The sequence below is a fragment of the Ctenopharyngodon idella genome, chromosome 23 (assembly GCF_019924925.1).
Source record: "Ctenopharyngodon idella isolate HZGC_01 chromosome 23, HZGC01, whole genome shotgun sequence".
In the NCBI taxonomy this organism is placed as follows: Eukaryota; Metazoa; Chordata; class Actinopteri; order Cypriniformes; family Xenocyprididae; genus Ctenopharyngodon; species Ctenopharyngodon idella.
Window position 1 is genome coordinate 13,727,545 of NC_067242.1, and position 22,066 is coordinate 13,749,610.

At 38.1% G+C, this 22,066-nt stretch overlaps 1 protein-coding gene across 1 annotated transcript; it reads left to right on the forward strand.

Moving 5' to 3' along the window:
* The first annotated feature begins 5,059 nt into the window (after nt 1–5,059).
* Nucleotides 5,060–20,665, forward strand: klhl24b (kelch-like family member 24b). The gene is made up of 6 exons (XM_051882269.1): nt 5,060–5,968; nt 8,233–8,417; nt 10,321–10,439; nt 14,432–14,620; nt 16,298–16,486; nt 18,163–20,665. The coding sequence occupies exons 1-6, from the start codon at nt 5,328–5,330 to the stop codon at nt 18,361–18,363; spliced, it is 1,524 nt and encodes a 507-aa protein (XP_051738229.1). The 5' UTR covers nt 5,060–5,327; the 3' UTR covers nt 18,364–20,665.
* The last annotated feature ends 1,401 nt before the right edge of the window (nt 20,666–22,066 follow it).

Here is a 22,066-nt window from a genome sequence, read left to right on the forward strand (position 1 = left end):
AAAGTTCTCGCGAGAACTGGAAGGATGCGCTGTAATGATTGATGCCATCGAACGGGATTTTCCACCGTTTTACAAATAAATAGGCCTACCTGGAGCCTGCAAATCGCAGGTAATTGTTTCTAAAACGTGTTCTTGTGAGGACCTATGTTTTTGTTTACTCAATACTGGACGTTATGGAGTTTAATCACCGTAGTGTAACATATTTGGTTACTTTTAAATAACTAAGTGTTTGAAAGGGATGTAAACTATAGGGAGACCGGGCAGTGTTTTGTTTAAACGTCTGTAAATGTGTGCCAAACTTTGATGTAATACTCCCATATTTGTATGGTAAATCTACCACTTATTATTAAACAGAGTAACGTAACGTCAAATAGAGGGCTGTTGTTACAGTCTGTAACACTTTTAGGAAACATGGACACTTAGATATGAAATTATATTTGCCTCAAAATGATTATGTTACAACTCACTCCTAGGCCTAGGCCTAGGCTATATAAAATGTTGTGTTAGTAGGTTATATGAACATTCCGGCTGATGAGACCTTAGCCATGTTAAATAATTACAAATATGGTATATTATAGAGCATGGATTTGTGTTTATAAAATATCAACCTACAAATGAGCCCTAAATTACTATTTTTTTTAAAGTAAATAACTAATAAATACCCATTTTGTTAACCTACATGCGCTTGCGCAAATTCCCTGTTATGCTGTTTGCAAAGTCACTGCTGCCACCCTGTGGGAAGTTTAGGATACAACCGACAGTGCACTTTTGAATTAATTTTTAGCCATGCCTCGTTAAAGGGATATTTCACCAAAAAATAAAAAATTCTGTCACCAATCGCCCTCAAGTTGTTCCAAAACTGTATGAATTTCTTTTCATCTGCTGAACACAAAAGAAGATATTTTGGATAATGTTTGTAACCAGACAGTTTACGGTAGCCATTGACTTCCATAGTATTTTGTTTCCTACTATGGAAGTCAGTAGCTACAGTCAGCTGTCTGGTTACAAACGTTCTTCAAAATATCTTCTTTTATGTTCAACAGAAGAAAGAAACTCATACAGGTTTGGAACAACATAAGGATGAGTAAATGACAGAATTTTCAATTTTGGGTGAACTATCCTTTTAACGAATATTCAAATATAAAATAGTACTTTTACTATTTACTATTACTTTTAGTACTAATCCCATACTTTTTGTCTAATATTCTACTTGGTTTAAGTCAGTAAACATGCTTTGGATGTTCCCCTGTTGTGCATTAATGGGGCTTAACTGAGTGGATCCCTATTATAGCACCATTAATGCTGGAATGACTACTAATCACATAAACACACAGAGACAGAGGAATGTGCTTTAGACAGCAGAAAGTGCAGTCAGCTGCTGTGCAGTAATGGTGGAAACCAAGAGAGGACAGAGACACACGATAGCAACAGAACACAAATAGGGCAGAGAGAGAGAGAGAGAGCAGGTGAAAGCATTGAAAGAGGAAGGAAAAAGTCTGCCAGAATGCTTTAGGTCTCAACATGCATTTTTTGCCACAATGAGGTATGCAAACTATGGAAGCTTGTTTCCGCCACAAAAAAAAAAAAAAAAAGTTAATTATGACTTTTTATCTCAGTTCTGATATAAACTCAGATATGCGATATGAGATATGCAAGTTATAAAATCTGAATTATGAGATAAAAAGGAACACCATAAATTGTTCTACAGAAGTTCTGAGTCAGAGATAAAATGCTTTAATCTGTGGCTTCCTGATACCTTCTGCTTACTGCTCACGGCCCCCATTCATGCATATACCTGTTTATACAGTTTAAATATGACATATTCTGTAAAAGCTTAAAAAAAAAAAATCTTAGGTATGGCTAAGAACGTTTTTTTCCCCTAAATACTGTTTCTGAAATAATATTTCATTTGTCAGTCTAATTTCTAATTTGGTGTTTGTTAATTATAGTTCTAAAAAACTGGATAAGAACCAGTAATATATATATATATATATATATATATATGTGTGTGTGTGTGTGTGTGTGTGTGTGTGTGTGTCTGTGTGTGTTTCCTGAACATGTCATGATTCACAGTATGTATGCCCCCAGGCATTCAGAAGAAGAGAGGAAGTGATATATGAACATGTATAGAAATAGAATACGTGTCGCCTTTTACTCTGTTTTATACATAATATATAACCTTTAAGCCGTTTAGCCTCCAGGCATTCAGAAGAAGAGAGGAAGTTAAACCGCCTCACCTGCTTTTCAAATGAGCCAGACGTCACTTGTTTAAATTGTGCCTTTGGTGTTGAAAGGATTGCCAGAGATGGAAATCTTTGTCTTGAACATCATACAATGGAAGTAGTAAAGAGAGCAACGCTGTTAATGTACTTGGGGGGGGGGAAACGTTGCCCAAATTAAACATAAGTGTCTTGGTTTCACATATACTACATTATAATGGGAGTAAAAATGTTCTTACAATGTAAGAAAAACTGAAATCTGCTACCGTGTTCTCTCATCTCAGTCCAGACGGCTAAATAAGTGATGTCTTAATGAAACTGTAAACATATTCTTCTGTGATTAGGGTTTAGGAGATAGAAAATATCATTAGCGCAGTATAAAAACAAAATAGGCTAAGTCAATTAAAAGTCATGTGTGCGTGTGATTTAGAGATGAGATTATGTTATGATTGTTTACTTTTTCATCAAGTTTCATAGTTTCAAAACGCGTATTTTAGAACCTTCTATCAAACTCTTATGAGGAAAAAAAAAACGAGTTGAATATCTTTCGTACGTGAGATTCACCTCCGCCACTACTGTGACTGTTGAAACGTTTACAAACAATCTGTGGCCATGTGGCGTTCTGAGCACTCTGGTACTTGTAGTTACCTGCGCTTCTGCCGTCATTCTGTCAGCCTGCATTAAGACTACATTTCCCAGAACTCTCTGCGTCATCAGCTGATTGCCGCTCGTGTTTTTCGGATGTGATGATGGCAATAAAGCACCCAACGGACCGTTTTTTTCCAGACGTTCTTTTGGGTTCATTGCTGGAATAGAGATGACCGCCGAGGGGTAGATGAGCAGAGTTTTCATGTACTGATTTTCAGATTTTAAATATTCACGAGACTTCCACAACAAAGTGTTCACTTCTTAAACTGGTGAGTTTATGCTTTTTATAATATTATACGCCTAAAGTTTATTCTATTCTATTCTATTCTATTCTATTCTGCAAGTTTTGTAGGCCTATCTGTGATCTTTTAAATTATATGGATATGAAATACATTTTGTGACAATTGTTAAAATTAATGTATTCATAATGTATGTATTTATAAATAAGCCCCGCGTAACCAATGCAAAAAAATACTAATTGTTAATTTTTATCTAAAATTATTCATACCGCGGTATCTGTTTTTATCAGTGTTGCAGAAGGGCATAACTGCGACATAAATTATGGATTTCCTTTTGGGACTTTTGACTAAGTTTACAGCATGCTATAAATATGTTTTAAACCGCATATAAGTTTATGTAATTTAACTTAATAATTTAATTTCATTATGATTGAATTTAGTCTTGAATTTAGTGGTATGGACAAATTTGGATGATTAATTTGTCATTAAACACGTGGTGGCAAGTCAATTTCTGAAGTATGTTTTGTTGACGTTCCCAAAGTTCTTTGTTTTGATCCTCTTGTTGAATACGGAAGTGACCGCTAGAGGGCAGCAGGACAAGAAAAGCAGTTTAGTCTAAAGGTGAATTTACCTGGGACAATGGGGCCAATGTGAGACAAACAAAAGGTTGTCAGGCTGTCATGACAATGTCAACTTAAAATAGACCTGTTATTTAAGATGATAAAGGGTAGTCATTTTTGTAAATTAGGCATAGTTTTTTACTCTTCTGATATAAAAAATTTAAAATGTCATTTAACCGTTATAAAAAACCTTTAATACTTAATGTCTGTCATATGTCTGTCACGTTTGCCTGGCAATATGGCAACACTTTGTTGACATGTTACTGTGTGGTTGATCAGCTGCTCCTTCACCTTTTGTACATTTAGCCTGAAAAGCTGTCTAGGTCATAGCTTTAAGCTTATTTGCAGTTAATACAGCATATTTCTCTATTATTTATCACCACTTAAAGGCACAATATGGAAGATTTTTGGATTAAAATAACCAAAAACCACTAGAACAATGTTATATTATTGTTGACTTGTGTACTTACATTATCACAAATAGTTCCAAAGAATGTTTAAATCCAGAGAAATAAGCAATTTGAACCAGGACCGTGTCCGTGCCGTCGCCTATCAATGACATCATACCCGTGTTACCCTCGATTTCTGGTTTATTTTGTAGAAACCATGGAAACACCAAAGACGCTTTAATATATTAAGTGTTTTATTAGATGTTTTCTTGATTTACCGCGAGTACCATGTTTTATCCATGCCTAATATCGATCTAGCCTACTGCAGTGTGCAGCAAGTGTCTCATAATAGCCGCAGAGCAAACGCACAGAGTAGCATTATAATAACTTTCAACACAAATGTATCAAATATGATAAAACCCAACATACTCATGACCGGAAAAAGTTGAAACACTTGTCTGCGGCATAATAAATGTTCTGGCTGCTCTCGAGCCATGTGTCGCGCTGGTCTCTCATTAGCAATCACTCCAGCGGCCTCGTTCCGCTCCAACAGCTTTCAGCCACACCCTGCTTCAAACTACAGTAATGTTAATAAATCTTTAATACATTTGAAATCATCTATGACTAAGATTTCTGCCCGAGTCCTGTCCTTTTCCACCGGCTGTAGATGTGAAGACAACGCCTCCCATGATTCCTCGAAATCAAGGTGTCATCAAGCTATGCCTTTGTTTTGAATAAGCGACCTCTAGCGGCAAAAAAGTACATATTGTGCCTTTAAATGTTACAAAAGCAATGACTCATTGTAATTTTTATATGCTTACAACAAGTAAATGGATTTCCTGATTAAAATAATATTTCTCTTTTTAATTCCAGCTGAGGCATCATTTTCTTCTATTGTCTACAGGGCCTTGGGCCTTACTGGTTTAATAGCAATGGTACTTATTCTGGGCAGAAGAATGAACCGGGAGGACTCTGGAGTCCGTGAGTCTCCAGCAGTCAAGAGAAAGGTTCTGGAGATGGACAGCAAGTCCCTCAGTAATCATGATGTGTTCGATTACTCCTCTGGCCCGTCCCACTCTGAGAGCATTCTGCAGATGTTTAACGAGTTTCGTGATGGCAGACTGTTCACAGACGTGGTGATCAGCGTGGAGGGTCGTGAGTTCCCATGTCACCGCGCCTGTGTTGTCAGCTTGCAGCAGCTACTTCCGTGCAATGTTCTGCAATGACCACCGTGAGAGCCGTGAGATGTTGGTGGAGATCAACGGCATCCGTGCCGAAGCCATGGACACCTTCCTACAGTACGTCTACACCGGACGTGCCCGCATCACCACAGACAATGTACAATTCCTCTTCGAGACCTCCAGCCTCTTCCAGATCAGCACTCTCCGTGATGCCTGTGCCAAGTTCTTGGAGGACCAACTTGACCCCTGCAACTGCCTGGGAATCCAGCGTTTTGCCGACGCGCACTCCCTCAAGCAACTGGCCAGCCGCTGCCGATCTTACGCGCTGCAGAGCTTTGCCGACGTGGCCCAGCATGAAGAATTCTTGGACTTGCGTAAGGAAGAACTGGAGGAGTACATTGCTAGTGACGAGCTAGTTATTGGAAAGGAGGAGACTGTGTTTGAAGCAGTGATGCGTTGGGTGTACTACGATGTGGACCACCGCAGGATCATGCTCAAAGACCTTCTCAATCATGTCCGCCTGCCCCTGCTGCATCCGAATTATTTCGTACAGACGGTAGAAGGTGACCAGTTGATCCAAAATGCCCCAGAGTGCTATCAACTTCTGCACGAAGCCAGGCGCTATCATGTGTTGGGCAACGAAATGATGTCGCCAAGAACCCGTCCACGCAGGTATTTCTAGCAACATTTTCTGTGACCTGAAGGGTCTGTATTAAATTTATGACCTAATAATATACATTTATTCAAGCACCATATTAATCCAAGTCTCAATCTTTACTAGTGTTGTAGTACTCAATGGTCTTAAGACCATTTTTTGAAGGTCTTTGTCTTGTCTTGGTCTCAGACTAAAAGGACTCAGGATTTTATTTCAAGACCGGTCAAGACCACAACTGTGGGGATATCGCTAAATTGCCATTGCATTGTCTGATTTCATTGTTAACATCATTAATTTGATTGGAGTTTTCAATTGATTACAGTTTTTCAATTGATTGGTAACAGCTCTAAATAGTGTCTTATTATTCTAATTGTAATTACTGATTAAAAATAAGACATTTCTCAGGCAGTAAATGTGGATCTTTCAGATGAATTTGAGGAGTGCTAGTCTGGTCTTGGTCTTGACTCGGTCTCGACTTGCCTTGGTCTTGGTCTTGTCTTGGTCTTAACCCCCCAAAGTCTTGATCTTGTCTTGGTCTCGACACACACTGGTCTTGGTCTCGACTTGGCCTCGGTTTAGGTGGCCTTGACTACAACACTAATCTTTACACTCACTAAATGCACCAAAAATGGACCAGTGATTGCAGGAAAGAGAAGAGTCTTATATGCCTTGCCTGAACTCTTTGTCCAATTCACTCAAGTCACTATCAGTTTGTTTACTATGACTTGACTTCAAATAACTGGCTACACCGAAACATACAGAATTAAGCAGTTTACTAGTTATTAGTAGTTGTCTAGCTTGGTTAAAAGTAAAACAATTTCTGCTATATCTTTAAAGATCCCAGATACTTCTGGAACCATTTTCAGAAAGGCTACATTATAGATTCAGTCATCCTCAAAACATGAAGGCATGATTCAACAAGTGTGTGTCTGAAGTAACTTGAAGGCTTGTTTTTTATTGCTTCGCACTCCATAGTTGAGCGTTGGAAACTCAATGCCATGGAACTATCTGAGCCACACTGTAAGTACAGTGAGACGGAGCAAGAAGAGACGGCCCCCTTCAGGCCCACTGTATTGCCGCACTCTGAGGGGAAAAAAAATTCTCAGTGAGGCTTGCCCGTACACATTCTTCCTTCACAAGCTTCATAACACATAAACACCTGAGTTTCGAAACATGTTCCTGTTGACCTGATCCTGCTTGCAGTGTGCGCTCTTTGTTTTGTTATGTCTGGAGGATCATGGGGTGAGAAAGAGTAGGGGGAGGGGAACTGTACAGTTCTGTTTTTCTCAGAGCCGAATGTATAGTGACCTGGAATCTGCCTGAAGGTGATCCGCTGAAGGAACCACCAACGTTACAGGGCTTATTTATTTACAGCCTCTTTATACACTGCTTGAAGAAAGGTGTTGCACAGTCATTAGGATTACTGCAGCCCCAGTCTCACGCAACCAGCTAAACATTGACAAAGTGTGCTAAATATTAATGCAAGACAAAAGAGCCTGCTTTGTTTACAACTAGACATACCTTTGTTTTTCCTTGGTTTGGTGAAAAAAGGATACTCAACACACCACCTTAGCTTCATCATATTGTGTTAGAGTTTTCAGACGGGTGTCGGTTTACAATTGGCAGAAAGTTGTAGTTCCACCTCCTTTGTTTCCAGGCAGATTTGGGATGGTTCTTAGGTTTGAATTGTGGGATATGGCCTGGCTGATCTCCCCTAATTATTCTCAGGGAATTGTGTGGGTGCGGCACATTTACACTAATTACATCACACATGAAACACTGATCTGATTTTTCCATGTTTGCATGAATTGACCGGGCAACGTGCTCAATTCGTTCTAATCTCTTTCCCCCAGAGAGGGTATTGAAAGTTCAGCTCTAACTTTAGCATCTTAGCTTGTGCACTGTCCAACCCCATGATCATTTACACAGAGAGCACAGTCTTCTAGGGAGATGATTTCAGGGAAAAAAGGGGGAAGTTAGTTCGGGATGAAACGTGTTTGCGTGCCGTTTGGTTCTTTGAACAGAGAACGCATGTTGTGCTCTGGGAAATAGCAGACAGTGTTATTTACTGCTATTCTTAGAAGTGTTTCTGTACTTTTGTCATTTCAGTGTCCTGCAGTGAACAAATAGGCCGAAAATGACAAAATGTAAACAAATGAGTTGCATAGACAGAGTTGTGCTTGCAATGTGATCCCTTTCTCTTTTCTTTAATGTACCAGAACCATAAATGTTTTACATTTGTCCATGTGTCCAAGTTTGACATCCTGCCATATCCCTGCAGGTCTACTGGATTCTCTGAGGTCATTGTCGTAGTCGGAGGGTGTGAGAGAATGGGAGGTTTCAACCTGCCGTACACTGAGTGCTATGATCCTGTAACTGGGGAATGGAAATCCTTAGCCAAACTCCCAGAATTCACCAAGTCAGAGTATGCCGTGTGTGCCCTCAGGAACGACATTCTGGTCTCAGGTAAACATGTATATTGTAATTACATTCTTGCTCTAAATTGTTTTGTAGGCAATGGTGGAAAGACTTGGTTTTATTCCTTGTGTTGATGCTTACTGAGTCAGAAAGTTTAGGCAAGGTATGTCAAAGGCCTTGTTCCTTTTTAAATGCCAGTAGCCTTTTGTTTACATCACAGCCAGGAAGACTGCTAATGCTAGCATTATGGAGAGGGACATTCTCATTCTAGCATTTGGTTGGTTAAAATGTTTTTAAATCTTGTAAGTGCAAGATTAGCTATTAATATTATTGGTCTAACATAGAAAAGATACATTTTGAATCTGTATATCTGCTAATTTTGTTAGTTTTTAGGGGTACATTAGCATATAGATAGCATCAAGGCTAACAGACATGGACAACAACTCACTTTAATATGTAGATTACTCACTGTAAAATGAAAGACATTATTTAGAAATGTTTAATCGCTGCATTGTGATCATTTTATTTCTAAGGGTTGTTTTTATACGCCCTCCATCTGTCAATTATCTGTATCCTCTGTCTTAATTTCTCAATTATTTTCAGTTTGATGTTTACCTCTTGGCTGGTTTAGTCTGCAGGGGTTTGTTAGACACAGCAGGGCGCCACGCATTACAGAGCAGCAGGTTCAGCAAAAAAAGACTGTGAGACATGATTAAAAGAGATCAGGACTACCAGCTATCTCATGAGAAAAGAGTGTTAGAGAGGGAGAGAAAGAGAGCAAGGGTGAGTGAGGGGGCTGGAATCCTGAGCGATCGGTTTACGTTCTGCATGTGCCAAGCGCTCACGTGTTTCCATGAGAACAGTCTTGCTAATATACGCTTCTCTCTCTTTCTCTCTAGTTTCAACCTTCTTTAAGTTCATTCCCCAAACATTTTGGCTTTTTTAAGGCAGGAAGTCTGAGTATTTGTCAAACTATACCTGTCAAACTCAAGACTAAGATATGTGAGTCAGAAAATAATGGAAATTGACAGAAAGTTGAGAAAGATGAGTTTCAGGTTGAGCAGCTTTGCTGAGTCCAGTTTGTTCTTTCTACACTCGTGCTTCCTGAAGAACTGGAAAGGTTTTGTAGATGATTGGCTTTTGTTAGCACAATCACACAGATGCACACGTTTTATGTACCGGCTCATTCTTTATTATTACTATTTTTACATTGTGTAATTGTAGTAAAGTCACTCAAACAATGAAATAGCACAAATGGAAGTATGGGAATTGGTGATTAAATGAATGTTTGACGAATCAAAACTACCTTATAATTTTAGTTCTTCAAAGTAGCCACGCTTTGTCTAGATTACAGCTCAGGGCTGCGTTTCCCAAAAGCATTGTGAGCCAAGTTGATCGTAGGGACCATTGGTGGCAGTAGTTCTACAATCTACTTAGGCTTACTATGATTTTGGGAAACGCAGGTGCATCCTAGGATGCTTTTTGAACAGTAGCATGCCAGACACTTGTTGGCTGGTTTTTCTTCACTATCTGGTGTAAAGTATATTTATTTTGTACAAAACCCATTTCAAGCTTTGAAATATAAGTAAAGGATTTTAAGATAATGAGAAACATACATTCTGTCATGTTCAAACTTGTGGGTGGTAGTGTATATGCAAATAATGAATTGCGGTTATTCAATGCATTGCAGATTTGATTTCATAAGAATATGACTGTGGTTTAGCTGGCCTCTAATTATGTTACTTCACTAGAATTATCTCAGAACTGGGGCATCCATAATCATGGTTTTGATTATTTACATAATGTGTTTATATGAGATAAGATATGAAACAAGGAAGATTCACAAAGTCTGTCATGGGTCATTTACCTTTTCACATTGCTGCAAGGATTATAATCAGTGTGTGACGGCACATACAAGAATGGTAGTGACTAATTGTTGCTGCAATTTCAGGGGGTAGAATCAACAGCAGGGATGTCTGGATGTACAACTCCCAGCTCAACATCTGGATCAGGGTTGCCTCTTTGAACAAGGGCCGCTGGAGACACAAAATGGCCGTCTTGTTAGGAAAGGTGAGTTCAACTAATTCCACATCCATACACTAACCAATACCCCACTAGATGGCTCTAACTGGAAATGTGTGATGTGAGGAACCTGTCTTCTGGTAGATAACATGGACAGGTTGTTTCACATTCCCTCAACTACGAACAAAACTATACAAGTACACAAATATGATGAAAAAATTTGAACCAGACTACATTTAATACCAGTTGACTTGTAGCAAGGATAAATATGGTTTGTGCCAACCAAAATGTGTTTTCTGTTGTGAACTGTTGGCTGCTGAGATCATGAAACCATCTAACCCTTCAAGAGACATTTAGAAACAAATAATAAACCAATACATTCCAGTGTTTAACTTTTAAGGGCATTTTTGTTGGCTTTTGCTGACTTTTCAATGAGTCCCTCCCATGAATTAAAGTCTTGGCTCTAGTCATGCCACAGGAAGAAGACATTGATTTCCTATTTTGATGATGGCCTGTGGTTTATATACATACCTCTAACCATGATGAATATTTCCCACATATAGAAATGGGTGTTGTTGGGGTATCTTTAGTTTTCCACCCTTATAATTGATTGCCTGTTATTTACTGCTCTTTGTCTCTCTTTCAAAGCCTCGATTTTTCCTTCTTTCCCTGCTTAAAACGTGTTCCTTGTTTTCATTAAACAATGACATCATTCATTTTTAACTTCTTCCTTGGAGCACTGTAGTTTTTAATAATCAGTAACTCTGAATTTGAACTGATCAGTCATGAGAGCAGCCTGTACAATTAATTAAGGGCGCTGTCAAAAGAGTTTGGATCTGTAAACTTCAGTTAATATTGCATCACTCATATCAGGCTGTTTTGAACATTTCTTAACGACTGTAATCAGCTCCAGAAATCTGATTTACTTTGGCAGGGGGTTAAATAGCTTTGTTCTGTCCTGTTTGTAAAAAATCTGATGCATTTTATGTACTCAGTGAGGAACCCGCTCAAAGGTTCAATAAATTAAAACTGTCTTGTTGTGAATGGAATGAACTGAGCCAACAAAAGCTACTTGTGCAATCACTAATTAACATGCACTGTAAGTTATACCCAGCTGTCTGCATGAACGCCTCTTTCTCTTGGTTTGTTTGTTTAGATGCTTTGCATTGTGGATCGCTCAGATATTTCCCCCAGCTTCCTGTCTCTGGGTGTTTGCTATAGTCTCTCCAACTCTTTGTGTTTCTGTTCAAGCGCATGATAGTTTTGGACTCAAACTCATTTGACCCCAAAAGATCATTTGAGTTTGTTTTTGAGCAGCAACCCCTTCAGACATATGGATTGTTTGACTGCGGTTGGATTTATTGGTTGTGAAAGATTCACGACTGACAGATAAAATCTAATCAACTGAAGTCACAACACCGAGACGTGAAAAATAAAACGCATTACCACAGGGTTAAAGCTGCAATAATCTGATGTGAGCCATGCTGACACTGGTTAGATACACTGTATGTGATTATTCTGTATGCAAGTATGTGATACAAAATTATAATTAACATTTAAATGAGAAAGAATGACTCACATCCTCACACCCTGTCAGCATATATTAGCCTTTCACTTAGGCACACACTGAACAGTAAATCAAATTCCTCTGAAGACATTTTATAGCCTAATTTCTCTATGACGAAGATTTTTATAGCTATTTTGTTGATGTAACATCTTATCAGTCCCAAGGGTGATAGGACCGTCTCAATAATATCTGAGTCTGAACAAAGAGCTCACCAGAAAGCACATTGCTTTCTTTTGCGTAAGTGGCGTGTTGCCCCTCTGTGTTCGAGCATGTTCCTGCGTCGCCACTGGTCCGACCGGTTTTCTTGGTTGTTCCATTAAGGGAAACATGTTTACCATCTTTTTAACAGCATGGAGCCATGAGGCAGGAGAAGGAGAAAAAACTCTTCAGGGTTTTTGTATTCCACGTGTTTTCATTTGAGAGTTGGCGAGAAATTTCTTGATATCTTCAAGGACTTAGACAAACAATAGTGATTGAATGATGCGCCACAACAGAGCTGTCAATGATATACATTCAGAAAGGTCATGTTTTTGCAGCGGTGATGTTTTGATCACATGCTGTCAAAAAATTGACTGTGATTAATAACAAGCTCATGTAAATTCCTTAAACGGTAGTTTTTAACTGTCTTAAATTATTTGAATAAAACCTGATTTGCACACATTGATTTCCACCCGTTACCTCTATTTTGCATGTAAACAGCTTTATTGTTTCTGCCAACTTATTCAGTAAGGCATATCTGTTTATGTTTTTTCATCAAAACTAGTGAAACGTAAAGTGTAAAGACAGGTTTCTTGCATTGTCAGTTTTTTGTAATGAGTTGATTTTTGTGTCTAGATAGTGCAACTCATTAAGGCTGACATTTTTGGAAGAAAAACAAATATATACACAAATAAATACATACACATAATACATATCTAAAGCAGCGTAGGACCAAAGTCCCAGGAACTAGGGACTTTGGGGTGGTACTCGTTGTGTTTCGACAGCAGGGACCAAGGTCTAAATGAAGTTTTGTGTAAAAATTCCTCCCTCAGAAAGTCCCTGCTCACGAGGTAGTACTTTTTCAAAGTTCAGGAACTTTTGGGGGTGGGGACTTGGGTGCTGAACATTCTGATTGGTTGAGTTTACGCAGCATTTTTACTGTTTGACTCCTTGCAGCATTTTTAAAAGTCTGTTGCGGTGCGTGCAGTAAGAGTTGTTTGCTATTCGAATCAACAATGGAGTTTAAAAACTGCAAACGATTGACCGACGATGAGGTTCTGGCTTTATTAAGCTTATATGCGGAGGACGAAATCCAGCAAGAACTGGAAAGTCGCGCGCAGCGGACTATGTCACCGAACTAATCTTCACAGTACTTTAGACCGTGATGGAAACGCAGACAGCAACAGGTCTGGGGGGGAAAAGTTCCTGGGACAAATTGTTCCGGGTAATTTCGGTGGAAACACGGCTTAAATGGTTAATGGCAAGGTTAGTTTAGGTTTTTAAATATCAAATGGTATAACCCCATAAATATTACATTAATAATTATATATATATATATATATATATAAAATATATATTTCAACTGCCAAAGTCACGCCCCCCAGTGGTGAACCATTGAAATTACGAAAACGCCTATGCCGTAACGTTTTGTTTTTTTGGTGCAAAAACATTATTCGTCGCTTCATAACATTAAAGTTGAACCACTGTAGTCACATGAACTGTTTTAAATACGTCTTTAGTAGCTTTCTGGGCATTGAAAGTGTTAATTGTCTTGCTGTCAATGCAGGCCTCACTGAGCCATCGGATTTTATCAAAAATATCTTAATTTGTGTTCCAAAGATGAATGAAGGTCTTACGGGTGTGAAACGACATGAGGGTGAGTAATTAATAACAGAATTTTCATTTTTGGGTGAACTAACCCTTTAAAAATGCTATGAATTTGGATGTACTACTCATTGTGCATCCTGCTATTTGCCTACTATATAGTAGGAAAGCAGACATAATTAGTCACACTGTATTTTCTTGGAAATAGTCAAGGAAGTTGGCACAGTCAAAGGTGATATGTTCACCTCATGACTATGTATGTGAACTCAGTTGGATGCAGAATATCCTGCAAATGGGCATTTGTCGTCAGTCAGTCTGGATCTGGTTTGTTTAGTCCACTTTTATATAATAAAATGCAGGTATAATCAGATTTGTGTTGTTGCTAATTCAGCGGTAGCCTAGGGGCGTGTGCGACTGTGCGTGTGTCTGTAACAATCCCTTTGTCACTAAATCAATTTGAAAATCATGATATGAAAGGGTAAACGGTAGTTCTTGTTTGGCTAGATCTGCACGCTCTGGCTCACTTCCAGATTGTGTCATCCACGGAAACGTTGTGTACATTTCAAAACAGACAAAAACAGTTTGAGATTACGCAACACTAATATGGTGTTCAAGATGTATTGTGTACAGAGTCATCATTTATAATACCTCTCATTGCGTTTATCTACAGGTGTATGCCGTTGGTGGATACGACGGTCAGTCTCGACTCAGCAGCGTCGAATGCTACGACTCTTTTTCAAACCGCTGGACGGAAGTGGCACCTATGAAGGAGGCTGTCAGCTCACCAGCCGTCGCCAGCTGTGTCAATAAGCTGTTTGTGATTGGAGGAGGACCTGATGACAACACATGCTCAGATAAGGTTTGTAGAGTCTGACGCATGGTGCTGAGGAGTAGGGTGTCTTTGAAACCACCCTGTAGTTATCTCTGCATGTCATTGTTCATTTACTGCATGTAAACATGACATTTATTTTTGGGTCATGATACTGGAGGGTGTGACATGCTTTGTTTTCCACTGTAGTCATCTAAACAGTGCAGGGGACCATAAACCCAGCCTCAGTGAATTAAACAGTTCTGATTATATAGTTTTACTTGAGATATGGGCGATACTGTCTTTATTTGTATTCCAGTGCTGTTACTAAAGTAAATCCTGGCTGTTAGTTATCACTTGGGACAGTTGAAACATTCTTCAAAATATCTTATTTGATTGTTCCATTGAACAAATAAAAGTAATACGGGTTTGTCATAGAGCTTTTATCTTTATAAAAAATTTTGTTTTGTTTTTTAATAGTTTTAGTGTTTAGTTTTAGTTAACAATAACAACACTGCTTTAAACTCAAGCTGAATAAATTATCAATATATAATTGAGTTGAACCAGAGGTCAGTCTACGTTTAAATACGTTCTGCTGACGAATGACAGGAAGTTTAAGTATACAAAGCAATTACTATGGTAACTACGACATTGTGTGTGACCAAAATGGCATCGGTTGCCTAAACCTTGTGTACCAGCTGTTAGATTTCCCCTTTGTTACATGATGCCAGCTTGTTTACTCTTAGTACACTGTAGTTAGAAAGAGTTTTTCCTTCATCACAGCCTGACTTTGCCTTAGCTGAACAATAGTTCGAAGATAAATTGAATGTGCTGCCAGCTGCCCCCTAATGGAGATCAACAGTTACGACCATCTGACCTGGATCTGTCAGCACGCTCTGATACATTCTCCAGGTGTCGCTTTGGAGAGAAACACTCAGCCGCAGATATTTCATTGGATTCCCTTAAGGTATTTCACTGCGATTCAGTGCAGGTCACATGCTTTAATTCCCAAACAAAACTTCTTTAGACCCATAATTTCACAGTAGTACAGCTCGACGTTGTGTTTTTTAAATTTGTTGTGATGGTTGATTTGAATATTGAAGGAAACGTCCTGAGGGAATTGGATAACGTTAGAGCATTTCCTACTTCCTTATAAGGAAGTTCTGAAGGTAATGATGCCGCATATCTCAACTCTGATTGGTTAAAGCATAATATGGCGTGCTGTGTGTTTAATTTGGCTATTATTGTTGTTGTTGTTGTCACGTTTCTATCCTATTAGTCTTCCAGACCATTTGTGCCCAGAGCGTTCTTTTGCACAAGTGTCTGCTATTTCCAAAATGTGTGAAGCCCTTATAATACCTTCCCGTCCACTATTACACACTCCACACAGAGAGGGAGATAAAAATACATCCAGGCTTTTCTCAGGAGATATTGTGTCTGTGTGAGATTGTTTCCTTTTTATCAGGACACATGATCGCTGATTACTGTTTTTGTGAATTTGTATCCCTCCAAGGGCAGTTTCATATTTTTAAGAACAAAAAACGTCTGTGAAGTGTTATCAACACCCTTGTTTCTAGGATGGCAGGGGGATTGATATATGTTTGCGACTGTTTTGCAGCCTGAGGAGGCAGGCTTGGATAAGGCTGTTTTTGCTACCAGTTGTATAGTTCATTCCTTGAGTTTTTTTAATTTTTTTTATTAAACGTCACTGTGTGTGTTTTCCCCCAGGTTCAGTGCTATGACCCTGAGTCTGACTCCTGGTTGCTAAGGGCCAACATTCCCATCGCTAAGCGCTGCATCACAGCCGTATCACTGAACAATCTCATCTACGTTTCTGGAGGCCTGACCAAATCAATCTACTGCTATGACCCCATTGAAGATTACTGGATGCTCGTGGTCCATACTTTCAGCAAGCAGGTACTGACTATTATGAAGTTGTGATTTGAAATGCTACAAAGTGCAAAGTGGACTTGGCTTTAGAAGTGTTTTTCTTATTCATTTTCTCTGTTCGAGAATAAAAAAAAAGTTCAATAAAGAGTTGAATTAAAGAAACCGACTCTAAGACGAATCACAACATTTAACATTTGAAGCCATAAAAAAAAAAGAAAATCAGATACAAGATTGTAAAGGAATAACAATCAATGATATATTAAATGAAATTTGTAATAAATCATAAATGACAGTGAAAACTAAAATACCATATATATTATTTTCTTTTTTTGTGACATATACAGTATATATTGCTTTTGTTTCTCTTTTGTCACTTCTGATAAAAGCATCTGATAAATGTTTATATATATATATTGGACAAGTTATATACACACATACATCTATGAATATAAACAATTATTTACAAAATATAAATAATATATACAAATATATCAATTGTTTTAGAGTGTATGGAGAATGACTTGATTTTGTCATTTACAATACCATCGATTCCCATTTTGATAGTAATAGCAACATTCCTGATTGGTAAGTATTGCGAGTAGTGTAGTTCTTCATCGGGAAAACAATAATTTAAAGTCTCCATGAAATCAAAATTGAAGTTTTTTGGCTTTTAGTATGGATATCTTAGCCTTAACAATGACAAAATTAACATGTAGAAGATATATAAGCATTCAAAACTTACAGTCTCGTCACTTCCGCCAATATGGATCAATGGTTTTGATGACATCACCCTGCACATTTTCTGACCAATCAAATGCTCTCTAGAATCTAAAGCGTCCCGCCCCCTAGATTATAAATAGACACTGAAGCTGCGGCTAAAATCGGTTACTTGTTCACACATTTACAATTTTCGAAACGGTGAATGGCACATATATAGGGGATAGGGTACGATTAAGGGTGTGTTCACACTTGTCACATTTGGTTCGTTTAAAACGAACCCTGGTTCGATTGCTCTGTTAGTGCGGTTCATTTGAACATGTGTGAACACTGCCATCCGAACCCTGGTGTGCACCAAACAAGTGGACCGAGAGTGGGTCTCGGTCAGCTTCCAAACAAACTCTGGTGCGGTTCGAATGATATATGAACGCAACACGGACCAAAGACATGTAAATGAACCAAAAACAGGAAGACAGAAGACCCTAAAAAGGACAGAATCCTCACGCATATCGTTTTTTCTCATCATAGTCGTGAGTTTGCTCATCACAGGCATCAGACGCGTCTCCACCCATGCAGCAGATCGTTTATGTGTGTGACGGATGGATTCCCGCCGCTGTTTTGACTCCTTTACACATTTTATAAGCTCTTCACGAGTTCCCAGCTGGCCAAAATACGATCATATGCAGGCTACGCACACACAACAAGCGCATTTATCTCAGCACACAGCATTGTTTTGGATGTTCGGTAAGTTCCGTCTCAAAATAGTTAGTACGTAATAAAATCCGACCAATCAGGTTGTGAATGTATCCCTATGCCTTTAGGTTCGGTATCTTTTGGTTCGGTGATAAAATTGCCAATTGTTTGGTCCGGACCAAACAAACCAAACTACAAGTGTGAACGCACCCTAAGACAGTGTAAATATGCTTTCCATCTGGTGCACTCAGTTAAAACTTGAGTAAACAGACCTGCATGTTTATGTTTTTCAGGAAAGTTGCGGTATGTCGGTATGCAACGGGAAGATCTACATCCTGGGTGGGCGCGGTGAAAACGGAGAGGCTTCAGACACCATCCTGTGCTATGACCCGTCCACCGGCATCATAACGGGCGTGGCCGCCATGCCCCGCCCCATTTCTTACCACGGCTGCGTCACCATTCACCGCTACAATGAGAAGTTCTACCATTCATGACACTGAAAAGCACACTCACACAGGGACGTAGATAAACTGAGCCTTATTTTAAGATAACGTAGCATTACGACAAGTAAGTAAGGTAGATAAGTATGTCCCAACCTCCCTCAGTTTACATGCTTTGAGAGCAGACGGTTAAACTGACAACTACACAATAACTCATTTTAGTGTACAGTATAAACATTCATGGATATCAAAAACTGTTTTACATTCTACCACCATAAACAATCAGTTTGACAGCATCACACAGATTATGTATGGATTTGCATACTGTTACACAAATGTTTCTAAATTGATTTACAGCCTCCCAGTGATCTGGGACTTTCCCTCGGTTAAACGCCTCCATTAGTGATTTATTATTCCCTCTTCATTATTATTATTGCATTTTCTATTCTATTTTAATGTATGGTGTCAGTGGTTGTTTTGGGTCACCATAATTTTGCCAAGTAAGACATGTTCCTGGATCAACATATTTTGTTGATCCTGGAACAATATTCCTGTCTGAAAAGTTAGTCCTACCCCTAAACCTAACCCTACCCATAACTTATCCCTAAAATCAGAGGGAAATTATAGGTAAAACACTGATGTAGAAGCACCTACCCCTGGTTGTAAGCCTAAACTTGACATAAACTGTAAATTTGTACCTCAAATTTGATTGGTTGATTGGAATGTTGTCAAAGATGTTGATCCAGGATCATGTTGAACTTGCTGAAATCACAGTGACTTGTTTTGAGTGGGTGAATGGGGTGATTATTTGTGACTGGTGGATAGAGTGCTTGATTGTGATGGATTTGTGTTTATATAAGTGTGTTTGAAAAGATTCAGCCAGATGTGTGTGAGACAGAAAATATGCAGGAACCACTTCCTCCCATGTCTAATGGGTATATTGTAAGCAAAAATCCATCAGGCACCAAAAAGTATAGTGTTTCTTTTAATATTGCTTTATGCATGCATGTACGTTTTTGGGTGATATTAATTGTTTTCTAAATTTTGTAGTAGAAATTGTGCCTGTCATGACATTTTATTGGAAAAAAAACATGGCTGTTTGAGAAATAGTGTGTCTGAACTTTTATAGTAATGCCATCCATACAGTATGAAGCATTACAATGTGAGTCGATTAGCTTCTGTATTTCTATGCTGTATCATTTAGCCTATGGGAAAACATGCTTCCTTGCATATAATGTAGAATACAAGCAGTAATGTCTTGGTTATAAGTGACTTTTTAAGTTATTTATTCTTGGTAGAAGTCCAAAAACCCCAACCAGGCACTTAAGTCTTCAATATTTTTCAGTGTCCCGGATGTAAATATGATATTTCTTCAGGTTTACTGTATCAGTAAGTGTTTGCAATGGCCAAAAGGCCAGTTCACACTCTCAGCTCCCATAAAACTCTTCCTTTTTTGTTCTTACAATAATCTGAGCTCAGTATTTGTGCATACAGTGCAGTGACGTAGCAGCAAAAGATTGTGTTTGTGTGCCAGGGATTCTAAGACTATAGTGATGTCAGCTTTGTTGCCTGCTTTTGGTTAGCAGGATTGTTCAGTTTTGTCAGCTGCAAGACAAGAACAACACACATTGTTCATTTTACTCTGGGAATTTGACAATGCAACTGAAAGATGGAGTCAAAACCCTGAGCACACATGCAACAACACAACATGGTCTTTCTCTAACCTTTTTTTTTTTTTTTTTTTTTTTTTTTGGTGTGTAGTTTTACGACTTTGTGTAAATAAATGTAGTTGATGTGAGTGGTGTCTTTTGGTGAGTGCTATATAGGCTTATTTTTTTCTTCTGATAACTTTCAGTTGCTAAAAGCCATAGACAGAATGAGTGTTTTTTAAAGTTATTTTACAAACGTTTCTTTTTGAATGAGTCCTTATACACTTTAGGGTATTGAATTATCTGTGCATGCCAAAAACTTATATGTCAAAAAAAACAAAAAAAAAAAACATTGTTATAGCAAGAATGTGGTTTAAGCTCTAATTACAGTGATGGTTTTGCAAAGAAAGTGCCAACTTGAGAAAATATATCACTTAAATGCATTAAAAGAAATGACCATTTTGTGCCTTGTGGCGGAATGATATACATTTGACAACTAACCAAAGATGTGTGATTGGTTTTGTCTGTGTTATTTCCAGAACAATATTGTAAAATAGACTGCAAGCCTTTATGATGTCATCATTTTTTTTGTGTAAAACTGACACTAAAATGTTCTTGTTTTAAGTAACTGAAATATAAAAGAGCTTAATATGCTGTATATGCATATGTTTTCCTCAATAAAGCAATTTTTAGTATGGATTTGTAAACTATTGTTATTCATTTGTTTTTTTTTGTTTTTTTGTTTTTTCTATGAAACAACCATTTCACACTACCAACATGTATAATACTTCAGATTGTGGTACATGTTCTTATCGGCCTCACAGATTATCCCAATCCCATATATTGACATTAAACAAGGGAACATGAGTCACATATAAAGAGCACACTGTTTTACAGATATTAAACACCTTAGCAACCTCATAGCAATTACCTGGTATCAATGTGGTGAGTTTTTCCACAGGTCATATTCAGGTCACAATAGTCATATTTTATTTTTTTTTTGTAAAAAATCTGGTATGTTGTTTAATGTATATTTAAAAACTAAGGGTCATGATTCGGTTATAGTTATGGTTTGGTAACACAAAGGTTTCTAAGTAATGTGAAATCATTGCTTCATGTAGGCTATTTTAACTAAGTCCTGCTGGTTTCCTTTCAGTGTGCTGAGGCATTAGTCGCTTTGAATAAAAACCGTCGGATAACTGACAAAAATGCCACTCTAATCAAACAAAGAGCAGAAGTTTTGAATTACAGAGACACCTGCAGATAAATACTCACAAACTGGACCGAACCCCACCAAGGGAGGAAATGTACACTGTCGCCGCTGGCAACATCATGGATATATTGACGTTGAAAATGACAGCATGTACTTAGATGGAATCTGGCTGCTTAAGGCTACGAGTTCCTTCTCGTAAATGTGTTTCACTGGAAAAAGAAAAGAAAAGAAAAAGAAATGCTCAGAATTCTGACATGCAATGTATGTCAGTATTTGCTTTCAGAGCAAAAACAAGATGGTTGTGCTATATTGACAAGGTCTTTGTGTTTAAATATAAACGTTGGGTCAATTCACTAAACGATACAATATGTGCAGTAAATAAAATTTATTCTAAATTTTCAATGAAATTTAGAACTAATACCAACCACATATACAAAAACAATTATCCTGGTGGCTTATAACGAAGTATTTTTAAACTATTTTATTTTCAAAATTTATGTTAGGAACGGAATGAATAAGTGACTACAAAACTATTAATTATTTCTAAATAACAGTAAATAAAATAACAAAATGCAGCCTGTACAGGCATATGCAAATATAGGAAAATATGAGGTCCAAAACACAACTATGTAGTCTATAAAAATAGTTTTAACTGGTTTTGAGAAAGGTTGAATATCTTCCTTGAATATCTTGCTGACTTCGGTCATGAGCGCGAGCGAGAAAGAACGGTGTAGGGTTTGGACATGCATGTTTATGCAAATTGCAACTTTTTTAAGCACCTGTTTAAACTTGGAATTTTGTTTCTGCGCACATAAATACACCAAATGTAAGAAGTTATATTTGAATGAGCTTTTATCTTTGTTGACTATCACTGAGATCTGTATGGTGGTTTGTA